At 38.9% G+C, this 14,269-nt stretch overlaps 1 protein-coding gene across 1 annotated transcript; it reads right to left on the reverse strand.

Moving 5' to 3' along the window:
* Positions 1 to 22: 22 nt before the first annotated feature.
* Positions 23 to 6,098, reverse strand: LOC121655951. Its single transcript, XM_042010900.1, has 7 exons — positions 6,079 to 6,098; positions 3,374 to 4,044; positions 3,195 to 3,240; positions 2,058 to 2,149; positions 1,604 to 1,714; positions 1,225 to 1,492; positions 23 to 672 (listed from the first exon to the last, which is right to left on the reverse strand). Exons 2-7 carry the CDS (start codon positions 3,739 to 3,741, stop codon positions 457 to 459), a joined length of 1,101 nt encoding a protein of 366 aa, XP_041866834.1. The 5' UTR covers positions 3,742 to 4,044; positions 6,079 to 6,098; the 3' UTR covers positions 23 to 456.
* Between the last annotated feature and the right edge of the window lie 8,171 nt (positions 6,099 to 14,269).

Raw genomic sequence — 14,269 nt, forward strand, 5'->3', positions numbered from 1 at the left:
GAACAACTAAGCAGAAGATGGGTTCTTTCCAAATTCTTTATTTTTTCAAAGTACAAGGAAAAAAATTGAATTTCACACGGTGACAGCACAGTACCCCTATACCATTTCACTAAGCAATGACAAATGAGCAGATAAAATTATACTTCAGAGACACAATGATGAAAAGGGACCATTCACATTTTGTAGAGCTTTTCTTTAAACTAAATTGTCAACAGCCTTTTCAATCTAGCCATGGTCTAAAATCAAGTAGGGCTCTGTCACAAAGTATTTAGAGGAAAAACTTTGCAATTGTTTAATAAATGCATTTGTTTTTAAGTCTGTCCTAAAACACCATTGCACTTTACAATGACAAGTTCCCTGAACAACAATACAGCAGTACATTAACATTTAAACTGACCATCTATTTCAACTGTTCTTCTTTCCTCTCATACTTCCTCCCTTCCTCATGTAATGTAATTAATTTGCCCCAAGTAAGTTTTCAACATACTGGACAGTGTGAAGATATATGTCCACTCCAAAACAGTCTGAATGTTGTAATGGATTGATGTTGTCTTGCAGTTCCAACAGTTGGGGATCTGAAAGAGGGCTGTCTAGTACAGGGACATTGATCCCAGGATGAGGTTCTGTCACGTATCCACTCTCCTCCCATTCAGTCTCTGGTATCAGTATACCCTGACAAAGACAGTATATGAACATTATGCGTAATCAATCTTAAGTAAACATTTAAAACAAGCACTATGTCCTCATGATTAACATAAGTTAGTTGCAATCAGGCCGAACTTTGCATCTCAAATTCAATTGAAGTGTTTTGTTTTTGTAAATTAATGCCCTACTTAAATCATGCAAAAGTAGTGAAAATGGCACATCTGCAAGCTCATAATGCACTGTATAGCAAAGCATTTTGAGCTTGCAGATGTGCTATATTCACAATTTTAAAAATTGAAAAAAGATAATGGTTTCCACCTGATATATAGTAGTTGTGAAATAATAAAAGCTAATTTTGTACAAAAATGTGAAGAAATTAATGTAGTTGTAATGTCGACATAATGACGCTTTTCTTGGGGAGTGCACAAACACTAGCACTGTGAGATTCAAAAAAAATTATCTAAGAAGCAGGATGCAGTGGGAGATTATCCGAACTCTGCCTAAAGTTTTCTAACATTTGGTTTTTAGTCAACAATCAACAAGAGCTGAGATAAGACATTTCTAAAAGAATGTAATTACCTCTGGATCAGAGACAGGATTTTGGGCCAGGCCTAGCTGCCAGAGCTGATTTGGTGTCAGGTTTTGCTCTGTCCTGATTGGATGGTTGTCCCACGCCTTACTAAAAACATCCAGGCTGGCTTGGATCTGTGGCAGAAACAGGTAGTGGCAGCAGAATAGGTGATGGATGTTGGCAATGTCGAGCAAGTCTTGGTCCTCCAGAGAATGCAGGATGTTGTAATACAAGCCGGAAACACACATGAAGACATCACGCCAGAGGCGTTCAATCCTGTATTAGGAAAAAAAGTAAAAAAAAACGTGTATAATATGTAAGAATTTATTATGCAATTATATATTTTGTTTATATATAATGAATCTTCCAAAATTAGGTTTAACTCACCGTTGATTGTGTACGCCTTTACCCGCAATGAAGCTGTTGGTGTCAGTTCCACGGACTGAGAACATTAATTCTGCTACGCCAACATTTTCTCCCCCATGATCTCCTCTCACCCTGAAATGAACATTAAAATAACATGTATAACATGCCTCTTAAACCACATCTCTAAGATTACAAATACAATAAAATCTATATTAATTCTTAAATGGTTTTAGGTAAATTTCCTTATGTAAATAGCCAATAATTAGTCTGTAAACCATGTTGCATAATTAACCCACTGGTACACATAGGGACACTTTTGTGGAAAATGCAAATTTCCACTCAAATGGCATGATTTTTAACTAGGATGCTTACATTTTTAAAAAGGTCAATAATAAATTGTAGGCAAAAAATACTTTTGCTATGGCACCAGTGTTAAGTTATACAATAGTTTTTTTGCCTGGAATAACATGAATACCTCAGAGGAAAGCCATGCTCATTCACAGCTTCACTGAAGAAGGCCAAGTGGGTGTCTGCGCGGTTGTTGTCTGCTACCTTCAGGTACATGATCTATGTAATACAAGCACAAATAATCTCAACAAATTTCTCTAGGAGCCAAAACTATTACTAAATGACAGGAACAGTAAGATCAGAGGTGATAAACTGTATTGCCAGATTGGAATATAGTTCCAAATAAAATCTCACAGAAAGGACAGATGCATACTAGAGACTTTGAATGGACATTTTTTTTAATCCCTTTCCTGCTAGCTGCATCAGAATTTTTGACCATTACCACAACATGTGTTAAGAATCCTGTCCGCTTACACCAAATTCAGAATTTATGCCCGCTCAATAATAGAGATGCACTGGTTTTCTACCATCCCACAGGAGAAAACATTACTTTTTTCAGCTTGTATTTTGACACTAGTCAGGAATAGCGCTCTTATTTCACCATTTTCATTTAAGCTTTAAATTATATAAAAGCCGTTTCTATTCTTCACAGATTTTATTTTTCGACCTTTTATCTAGCTAATCACACAGTACTTAAGGTTGAAGGAGGCCTAGTGCCAGGATGAAGTTATGAATCTTTACTATGCAACAAAGATTCACACACAGTGAGTTGTAATAGTTGCTGGTGATGACAGCTCATCGCTGGTAAAAAATAAAAATAAAAAAAACCCTGATGCACATCTTATTTCATGTTTGTCTAATGACAGAGTTGAAAGACATGTGGAGCAAGCAGCAAATTGGTATGAAAGCTTGTCCAGGGCATATCCATCCATTTTCTAAATAAATATGGATTGGAAACACTTATGCATGTGGACCAAGTTCCCACATTAATTGAGAGGATTTACAAATTTTCTCGAAAAAAAAAAACCCAAAAAACAAAAGTACATTTTTGGCTTTCTACTACATCATAATATTTGTTTCTTTTTGCTGCTTGTTTCCATCTACAGCACAGTTCAAACCACCCGCTCCCAGCAGGACCCAATCTTTATGCAGCCTTCTACTTCATATGAGAAGTTGATTAATGTTTAAAACATGGCTCTAGAATAGAAGATATTCCGAAAAAAAAAATTGCAGCAGTTTTGTCACTGTCAATAAAAAGTCCTACCTTCCTTGAGTAGCCATCTATTCCCCCAAAGATAATAATGTTGTACCTGTTAAAAACAGAGAATGTAATATGCAGCTCGCAAAATAATACACATTTTGATCAGCAGTCTCACACCCCTGCTCTAATTCAAAGTGGTTTACTATTCTGTTTCATCTTCTGTCAAATACACACAGACATACCTAATAAGCTTGTGATTGGTGTCAATGTGCACCATGTATTTCGGGTAAGGAACCGTGTACGTCCTCCTCACCACACATCCGAGACGCGTCATCCTGGCGAGCACACCGCCACTGTCCACACGATGCATGGATGCATACAGTCGATCCCACTGTACTCTGTGGCCTTTAACAAGTAGAGCACCTCGGACTACCCTGTACCCAGCATCTGGCATACTGCTCTTAATTGCTGTGATCAAGGAATCCAATTCCTCATCACTGCATTTACTGTATGTGGCAGATACGGAAATGTTATATTCAGACATCCGTCTAAAAAGGGTTGCTCTAGACACACCAAGGAGTTTGGTAATAAAACTTGTTGGTAGACCCATCTCCACAAGATGTTCTATAGTCTCTCGTGACACCGCCAATCGTGGACGGCCACAAGAACCACTTTCCAAGTTAACAGTGATAAATGTCCTTTGATTATCTTTTTCTTGCTGGATAATAGTATAAAGATCTGACAGAGCTGAAAGTATATCCTCTCCTACATCAATAATGTTACCAAGAGCACTTAATAAAACTGAATAATGGTGGCAGACAAACTGAAGTCCTTCCACATCAACGGGTTGTCTTGCCAAGATACTTGAGAGTTGATCATACAATCTTTGAAGGATGTCACGTCTCAGTGATTCCTAGAAAATAAATGAAACATGACAAACATGGATCAGATTACTATTAGTTGGCTAAGATTAAACTACACACCTTACAAATATTTTAAAAAGGGGACTTCTGTTTTGTTTGAACACCCTAGCAATGATAATTCTCATGAACAAGAAGCTATTATAGGTGGATGGTTCATACCTCCCTATCCTCCATTAATTTCCAATAATAGACATCTTATTGAGAATGAGTGGTTCAACAGATGACTTAACTCATGGATAGGAGCACTGGGCTGAGTACTCAAGGGTCTGCTGCTTCCAGCCATGACTGGGGTGGTTTGGTCTGATGAAGACAACTTGCTGCCCAATAGTTCACATAAAGATTTAGCTGTACGCAGGACCAAAGGTGATAGTTCCTATAAAAATATAAATAACCAGTGAGTAAAAAAGTCATCAAAAGACACAGGCAGACAGAGTCACAGATACATGAAATGATAAAGCAATGCTTATTTTGTGATTATCTTATGTGCCAGAGCTCATTAATGTGAACTTGAAGATATATTCTTTTCCATAAAATACATTTAACTATCAAGGAATTATGACACAAGATCCTCTCCAGTGAACTCAAATGAGTTGGCTCACGGCTTCTGAGACATGGATCAGATTTATTTTCGGATCAGCAAAAAGGAGAAAAAGGACCAGATAAATTTAACTCTACTGAAGTATTTTTCCCAAATAAAACATTAAAACTTAAAACTAGTTCAACTCTATAAAAACAAATGAAGGTGCAACATAGGACATATAATAAAACCTAAAAAGCAATGAAGGTATCATTGCTCCCTACAGTGAACATGAAGAGGGGAATACATTTTTTGCTTCATACTGCACATAACTACTTTCTTCATCAATAAACACAAGCAGTAAGATTATGAACTAATTCCCTGTTAATTTTAGAAGTATTTTACAAACCACTCTGATACTGACAAACATCTTAAACATGTAAACAATTATGCTGTTTTCCAAATCATTAATTAATGAACTTTGTTATTCTATTGCCAGAAAATCCAGAACCATCATGATGATCTGTATTGAGAGATGGTCCAGCAGCCCTCTGATGCAGATATTATTACAAGCAGAGTTTTGTCCCCTCCGTCCGGAAGTTCAGATGTTTTCTCGTTACGTTTTATGGCCAGAAACATTTCCCTGTGACTATTCTAGTCAGTTTGTAAGTTAAAACATAAAATATTGCTGAAGTAAGCATTTATTGAAGGGTAGTTCGTCTAATCACCTGCGCATGCTAACCGCTAGCTTGCCAATTGCATTTCCCGTAGACGTTAGCGTTAAGCTAACGTATCGGTTTTCCAACATGTTTGTGTGTAATGTTACGTGATGTCATTCAGACATTGAAGGTATTTCCAATGAGATACTGATGTATTCTCTGTATATCTCCTTACTTTCACAGTTTTCCTGAGTAAATGTTTCTAAACGAAATAAAAACCTTGATTTGACATAAATGCCTTGCCCTGTGTATATACATAGCCCCTTAGTTTATTTTCATACGAAAGTTCACGGCTATAATTATTCATAAGTATGCAGTGTCCGAACCACATGTCTGATGTGTATAAGAAATCAAGGGGGTTGAAAATCGGTATAAAATTGAGCAAGTAGTGGTTATTTATAAACTACATGCCCCATTAAATTAATGTTAAAAGTGAGCGAGCGGCCAGTGGTAAGATGGCGGCCCAGTGTAGACGTTCCAGCGCACTGGCCAGCAGCGCGGGCGAGTCATCTAGCCTTTATTTTGTACATCTATGGGGGACCCGGAGCTGCACACGAACAGTCTTTCACTTTGTTTGGACATTGGCTAGGCCCCACAGGTTGCATTTTTAAAAACTCAGACGTCAGAAAGAAAGTTCTGGGCTACAGCCCTACCTGACACAATGTCTGGACTGAACTGAACATAAAGCATGCAAACATGTAACTGGGCTGAGCAGAACGTTTCAATTGTTAATTCGATAACATTACATGATTTACAACGAGGGAATGTAAGATAAATGTGTTACTTACAGGTTGTGATTGTTGCGTCTCCTCCACGTCTGCCCGCTAGTTGGACTTGAACTACCATGCTCAAATAGCTCTGCGACAGGTTTAAAAGTATGGAGAAAATGTAAGGAGCAGTATGATTGGCTGAATGCAAACACACCTGATTGACTGATGAATCTGTCAATCACACTCGGAAATTTGATTGACAGATTAGTCAACCAATGGTGACATTCATTACCCTGCGACGTCAGGGGAGTCTCAAAATCCACCGCAGAGAATTCTCTCACGAATGCAGAGATGTTCACAAATGAGAAGCAGTTCGTAAATGCACGTTCAGCAATTCGTATAATCTTACAAGTGTGCCTCAAAATTATATTTGTGAATCAGAGCATGTGCATTTGTGAAACAGCAAGTGTGCATTTCCGATTCTGAAATACAAATGCAAACCAGAGCATGTGCATTTGTGAAACAGCAAGTGTGCATTTCCGATTCTGAAATACAAATGCAAACCAGAGCATGTGCATTTGTGAAAAACCTGGCGTGAGTTCATTCCTATTGAGACTGATCTGGCCTCATAGTTTGGTGCCTGTACGTTGGGGTTTACCCCAGTGGATGAGAAGGTAGCCTCCTTCTGCTTTCAGGTGGGGTGATGTGTCCTGACTGTTCTTTGTGACTATGCCCCAAATAATAGTCCTGAGTACCCACCCTTTTTGGAGTTCCTTGATGGATTGTTGGAGGGCACTCCGGCTGAGGACTCCCTCATTCTGCTGGGGAACTTCAGTGCTCACATGGACAATGATAGTGAAACCTGGAAGGACGTGACTGTGAGGAAAGGCCCATATCATATCCATGACAGATATGTTCAAGCATAAGCATAAGACACTGTACGCCACAGTTTGATGATTGACTTTGTAGTCATGTCATCAGACTTGTGGTCTCATGTCTTAGACACTCGGATAGGATACAGGGGCAGAGCTGTCAACTGATCATCAGCTGGTGGTGAACTGGCTCAGATGGTGGGGGAGGATGCCATTCAGGCCTGGCAAGCTCAATGTGTTGTAAGGGTCTGCTGGAAATATTTGACAGAGTCCCTTGTCAGAAAGAGCTACAAATCCCACCTCTAGCAGAGCTTCATGCATGTCCGGGTGAGGCGGGGGACAGTGAGTCTGAGTTGTGTTCCATGCCTCAATTTTTGAGGCAGCCGATAAGAGCTGTGGTTGTAAGGTGGTCAGTGTCTGTGGCAACTGTAATTCCTGAACCTGTTGGTAGACACCAGCAGTTAGGGATGCTGCCAAGCTGAAAAGATATCTTATTGGCTATTTTCTGCCTGTTGGACTCTGGAAGATGCTGATAGGAACCAGCAGGCTAAGCAGAGTGTGGCTTTGATTGTCGCAGTGGAAAAAAAAAATGCAAGTGTGGCAGGAGTTTGGTGAGGCCATAGAGAACGACTTCTACACAGCTTTGAGGGGCTTTTGGTCCACCATCTGGCAGCTCATGATGGGGAAGCAGTGCACCATCAACACTGTACAATGGAGATTGAGTGCTGCTGACTCTGACTCAAGACGTGGCTCAGTGGAGAGAATACTTCCATGACCTTCTCATTCACACTAAAACAATTTGCGATGAGGAGGCAGAGTCTAGGGAGCTGTGGGTAGTGAACAAAAGAATAAGACTGCAAATAAAAGTGGCTGAAATGAAAAGCTGGGAGATGCTCAGACTAGAGTTCTTGCTCTGCTGCAAAGTTTTCTGATTGTGGGAGGACCAGATGAGGTGGCTCCTCCCACATCTACTTTGAATGCCTCCTGGAAAGTTCATATGTGATCCACGCTCTAAATACTCCCTTTGAAGAGCACAATTCAGCCTCTGTAAAATTCTGTGTGACTGCTTCTTAATCACACAAGTTCTGTAATGAAACTGTCTGATCTCTGCTCATCTAGATTCTTGTTAAAAAATTTCCAAATCCACAGGACTATGTTTCTCGGCTGGCCTGGTAACGCCACAGGATTCCCCCATATGAGCTGGAAGAGGTGGCCGGAGACAAGCGTTAAGAAAATGGATGGATGGCAATCTAATGTATTGTGCCGAGCTGAGACAAAGTCAGTCTTTTATAACAGAACACATCAGGAACAACACATTTATTATACTGAAGAAAAGAAAATCTGATACACACCAGAGAATAAACTGCAGAGATGGCCACTAGAGTCAAAGGAAGTCCAGAACAACTGATGATCCATTCTAGCACATTTAGGATCAATATGAAGCTATAGTTGCTGCTTTGATTAATGTTGTAACTGCTGATGTTGCTGTAACTGTAGTTTTTGTCCCTGGAAGTGTTGTTGATGTTGAAATCTTCCATTCGTCAGTGTGAAGCTGTTCATCACATTTCCATCAGTGTTATGCTCACACACAGTTTACCAAATTACACCAGGGTAGAGATATCTGGATTAAAATGAAGGAAGGAAAAACACTTGAAAACCAAGTCATGAAAATTACTTTTGGTCAGGAAAAAAGAAATATAAACAATAATAATAATTTTACTGATTAAAGTGTAGTTTTTGCACCTCTGTCAGTTTCTCAGTTTGTTAATTCATGTTTATGATTTTCTGTTGGCCTCTTACCTGCTTTATAGTCTTAAAATAAAAACATACAAAAGAACAGAAAAAAATTTAGTCACTGGGGAAACAGTTATAAAAGATCTATAAAAGATCTTCATTTGTAAAAAGTCATAGTTACCGTTGAATGTGGCAAAATCATGTGTGAAAGAAGTCCTTCAGTGTGCTGATGTTCTGTCTTTCACATCTAAAGTCTACCTCGAATATGATAGATAGGAAATGGTTTCTGATCTGTGTCTGATTCTTAAAGGAAGTAAAAAAGAAAAAAAAAGATGGCCAGACATGATTCTAAAGTCAATAGGGAGGAGGGGAAATCAGCAGAAAAGACTTTTTTACATTTCCTGTTTTATTTCTAACCTTCTGTTATGTTGAAACATAATTAACATTATTAAAACATAATAAAACATCCAATCAGAGAACAAATGCATCATATAAACACCTCAGCTCATCCAGTCGGCCTTAATTGGAAGGAATTTTAAATCCGATCAAGAAAAGTAGTTTAAACCTTTTTTCAATCGCATCTGATCTGGTGTTCTGCTACAGACAAACCAAGTCTGACAAGGTGCTTCAGGTAGGATGAGTAGAAACTCAGGGTTTCTTCTAGTAACCCTTCCAGTGAGCAGTTACCATGGGAACAGACTAGGGATTGACTTACCTCTCCTTCTGGAACAGAAAACCCCAAGTTTCCTTCAACTCATGGTTAACCTCCTGAGACCCGAGCTTTGGTTTGACTTGCATTAGAGATTCCTTCTAGCTATTTGGGGTTAGGAGGAACCAATAAATAGAATTTTATTATTTAACATTATACATATTTTATTTTACGTGATGTAAAATCTAAATCTCTTCTGACAGTACCAAATGGAAGTGTAAGTGTTCAACAGGTTCCAGTTCCACAGAATTTAGTTTTAAGGTGCTGACAACCAAATATGTGATGTCTTTGTATGAGCATGCAGGTCTCAGGAGGTTAATATACTCAGAGCTTCAACATAACCCACTTTCTGGAACTGCCCCTGTGTTAGAAGGCGAGCTAGCATACACACAGCCCCGATCATTGTTGGTGTCCTGTGGTTATGTTGAACTTATAAAAGTGTAGGAGCCATCAAAGGTGTTTTGGAGGAATGATCACTGGGCGGATGTTTGTTTTATTTGGTTGTCATGGTGATGTTGAGTGTGGGGTCACAGGGATGTGGTAGGTGAAGGGTTGAACTGTCAAGAAGACGTTGTCAGGAGGTTTTGCCAGAGAAAGGAGGGGTAGGTAGCCGTAATGTTTGTTGACTGCTGAGCTTGATAGCGCAAAGATTGTGTATGTTGAGCTTAAATGCGCTACATTTCAGTTTTTCTCAGTTACTAAAACATTAAGCTCTATTGTCTTAACCAAACACTCAGTTGCCTGAACCCACTGATTGAATCAATCACTCTTTTGGCAAAACCATAATCACTTTTCACACGATTGGACACAACTTGCCAAAACATTTGGCAAGTTGTGTTGAGAACAGGTGGCAAAAGTCAAACAAACAAAAGTCAAACATGATTAAAGCACAGGTGTCCCCGGCTGAACACAACAACTCAAAATTGATCCCACTTGTGGCTAATGATGTGAAGGAGCATATATAAGCCAGTTCAGAGAGCACTGGTTTGTGAGGCGCTACAATGGATAGAAACCTGAGAGGAGGAGGAGGAGGAAGAGGAGGAGGAGTTTGTGTGAGAGGTGGTCGGTGAAGACAAAGAAGAATAATAGCTGATGAAATCAGAGCTACTGTGATGTTCTTGTCCATGGTATGAGCATCTGTGTAACTGTGTCCACCATAAACCAAAGATTTAGAGAAGAGATCACGTAATTACCTTTTTGGACATTACAGTTTGTAAATGTTGACAGCAATCACTGTATGACTATACTAAATACTGTACCACTGTATACTGTAAGTAAGTATGTTTCAGTACATCACTGTGCCAATACACTGTAGGATTGTAATGGAGGGTTAGTTTAACTGTAGGCCTAGTATTCCATGTATATTTCTGTAACTGCATGTTCTCTTTTTGTAGAATTCAAAGACTGCCACATGGGGGTGGGAGGACAGATATGTTCTCCTCACACCAAGAGACCCTAATTGTAGATACGGTTCATGAGAAGAACACCAATAAACTGTGAAATCCAGCAGAAGATCAATGAGGACCGTGTACATTTTGAAGGTAACAGTGTCAGCCTTTCTACTGTTGATCGTGTCCTCAAGCGCAACATGAAACAGCTGTACAGATGCCTTTGATCGCAACTCAGAGTCAAAGAGCAAAGATTCCAGTATCTACAGCTTGGTATATATCCACACACACATTCAATGTTTTTACTGTAGGTAGTGATTTACTGTAATGGCCGGATGCAATATCATATATACATATTTATTATATTTTATTCCATTATTTTACTAAACACTGATTTCATGGGGGCGCTAACCTGCAACCTGCTCTTTAACACAGCATTCCCTGGTAGGCCTTTTTATTTTTATTTTCAGTATAAATGCTAATTTTTAGACTAAATTAAGACTAAACTAGTTTTCAATTTCTATGTGTGCTGTCCTTAATCCCGGTGGACATCTATCAGTGTGAACCCCCCAGAACCTATGTATCTGCACATGCCAGTTACTTCCACAAAGCAAAAACATGCAACTTTTGGGTGAATTCTATGGACAATGTAAAATGTTTAAGCTACATTGATATAGAGTATATTGGTGATTGCTGATCCCAGTTTGATCCCAGTTTCACGTCATCATGGCAAAGTCACAGTTTATGGAAACTGTTCAGTAAATGTCTCGTTCTTCTTCTGAACACATCCAGTGGAGCCAGTCAGATGGAGTTAATATTGTTTTAGTACAAAGGTAGCAACAAGCTAACGTTTACACTGCTGTGGCTCTAAGTTCGTTGCTAACATTAATGCTAACATTAGCTTTCATATTACATTACATAACCTCTCCACGTGTTTTAAGCTGGATGAAGGTGGATGTGGTGGATCCAGAGTCCTCTACTTTTATACCATGGATGTTCCAGTTTGCTGCTCTTAATTTAGTTTAAATCCCCTAAATTTACTGCGGCGCTGCAGCAACAGCTGTGTTTACAGGCGCTGCAGTTACAGGGGAATGGCAGCAGACAGGAGGTCAGACAGAAAGAAGAAAAAAACAGAAAAAAAAAGATTGTTCATGAGTCTCAAATCGGTGGAGTCCGAGTCGTGTCTAAAGTCTTTGGAAATGGGACTTCAGTGTGACTTGACTCCAAATCGAACTTCTGTCCAGATGAGGATCAGCAGGTAAAGAATAAAGTCCGGTGTTACTTTTACACCCTCAAAAGCACAAATCCATCCCATTGCAGGAATATTTCATCAGAAACTCTGTGAAAGAACAGAAGTCTGAAACTAGCAGATCTACACCAGATAAGCTCAGATCCCTTCATAAGTGTTGGTAGGCGTGGTTTTCTATGCCTGCAAGGCGAAGACCTGCTTATCTCCATCTGGAGGGAGAGGCTGGGGGTTTTTAACATTTTCTCATGATGTAGCTAACCTCTCTATGTCACTAAAAACATAACCTGGTTTAACCCTGTAAAGGACGTTATGACCCATTTTTTACCCACAAAATCCCGTTTTTAAAATAAACTAAAATAAATACTCATTTTATCAACTGTATATGTGATTTTCATCACAATTACATCATACTGTTTTGTTTACAGCTTAAAAAACAAAATTTTGGGTGTACTATCTCTTTAAATCTTCCAAACGAGGCAGGTGATCCGTTCTGTTCTTCAGCACCATGGACAGCAGCACTGTTGGTCGTGTGCTGGGAGCATCTGTACAGCTACTTCATGTGCTTCTTTGTGGTTGTTAAGAGAACTTCCCGTCCCCGTTTGTGATTAAACAAGCATCATGCAGTGGTAGCAGAAGGTTTTTATTGCAGTAACCATATTTTTGACTGCGCCACATGCACAAATATGCATGCATGCGCAAGTGACTTGTGAAGTCACAGTGCACAACTAGAAATAAGGCTTCCCTGAAAGCCCCTGTGTAATTCAAACCCTGCTGGTGATCCTTGCAGGTCTGGAAAGACATTTCTGTCCTCCTGCTGTCAATCACCTGAGGTTTACAATCAGATTTCAGAGGCGGCCAAAGCCACCCTGGCCACCCCTCTAGCTCCGCCCCTGCTAGAAAAAAGCAAAAAGACAAAATGTCCCTTTATCATACGTTTTAAATTATTACATACTTCAACACTTTTATGGTGTTTCTGTTTAGCAGATCTAACAATAAAGTCTTCTTTTATTTTTTGATTAAAAAATTAAATACAGCTAATAAAAAAATGTGTTTTTCCCAAGAAGCTTCAAAGGACTCAAATATTTTAAAATGAAATTGTGTTTTAGATGCTTCTATTATTCTAGCTTTACAGATGTGATGGTTTTCTAACAAATATGTTTCTCATTCAACAGGTAGTTTTAGAAAAAGTCAGTTTCTGCAGCGTTTGTTCCGTATTGTTTGTTGTGCTTCCTTTAAAAACATGACTCTGGGAAACTGACTTCTTCTTGTGTGTTAATGTGAAAGAAGAAGTAGCTGCTCTGAAACCACAAACCACAGAACCACTACGAGCCCGGATGTTTTGTCTGCCTCTTTCTAATCTGACGCCAAAGTTATTTTAGTTTTTAGGAGAACACAGCAGGAAGTGGTTTAACTTAATATTTCTTTTCAGACATGCACAGTCTACGTTTAGGTTGCACAGAGGAAACAACTTGGTCATAACCTCCGTCAGGCTGTTTCACCAAATTACTCAATATAAACGTTAGAGAATGAAGAAGTCATGATCTGTAGCACATTTAAAACAATTAATGTTGGCTATGAATCTATTCAGAATAACCAATAAAATAACATAAAAAGTAAATTAAATCTATGTTTGAATTATAAATAAAACAATCAATGATTTAAATTGCTCTGATGGGAGCAGATTTGATTTAATAAACGGTTTCATAAAAACATTTTATACAAACGTGTCAGATTTTATCTCTGCAGCTGTAACATGATGTCTGCTGTAAACAGTCTGAAATTTCATGATGAAAAGTTAAATCTATATAGTCTGACTGCATGAAGCTGACATGTCTTTACTCCTGCTGATCGTCTAACAACACAGTGACGACAAAAGCTTGTCTACGCCACCTTTCCTGATGAAAACGTATGTGAAGTCAGCAAGAAGACGGATCTTAGACGGTGCTGTTATGCTATGTGGACTTTTCTGAGCTTTCTAGTGTTATAGTGTTAAATACTCATTAGACAAGTGAGCTGCACCGTTTTATATAATATAAATGCATGTTTATTTTTAACGTTTCTATATAAAGTCCAAACTTCCTCATATTAATTAACTGTCGTAAGTATAAATTGTCTGAGTCGTCTATAAATAAAAGAAGCTGATGTTAGGACGTCATATAAGCTGCAGACACAGGGGACAGATTCTGGCAGACTGAAAAGACTGCCTCCATCTTTAGTGAAGAAAATGTAAACTTCTTATTTTTTAAGTACTGAAATATCATCACGTCTGTGTAAAACTCCTTGTGTTGGAACACAGAGTCTAATGCATGTGGTAGTG

The sequence above is a fragment of the Melanotaenia boesemani genome, chromosome 16, assembly GCF_017639745.1.
Source record: "Melanotaenia boesemani isolate fMelBoe1 chromosome 16, fMelBoe1.pri, whole genome shotgun sequence".
Taxonomy (NCBI): domain Eukaryota; kingdom Metazoa; phylum Chordata; class Actinopteri; order Atheriniformes; family Melanotaeniidae; genus Melanotaenia; species Melanotaenia boesemani.

What these genes read in the sequence shown, in the direction of transcription:
- LOC121655951 (XM_042010900.1), bottom strand. Translation starts at nt 3,741, where the DNA reads ATGGGTCTACCAACAAGTTTTATTACCAAACTCCTTGGTGTGTCTAGA. An exon ending in ACCAATCACAAGCTTATTAG is followed by an intron (nt 3,241 to 3,373) that starts GTATGTCTGTGT and finishes TGTTTTTAACAG; the next exon opens with GTACAACATTATTATCTTTG. An exon ending in GAGCATGGCTTTCCTCTGAG is followed by an intron (nt 1,715 to 2,057) that starts GTATTCATGTTA and finishes TGTTCATTTCAG; the next exon opens with GGTGAGAGGAGATCATGGGG.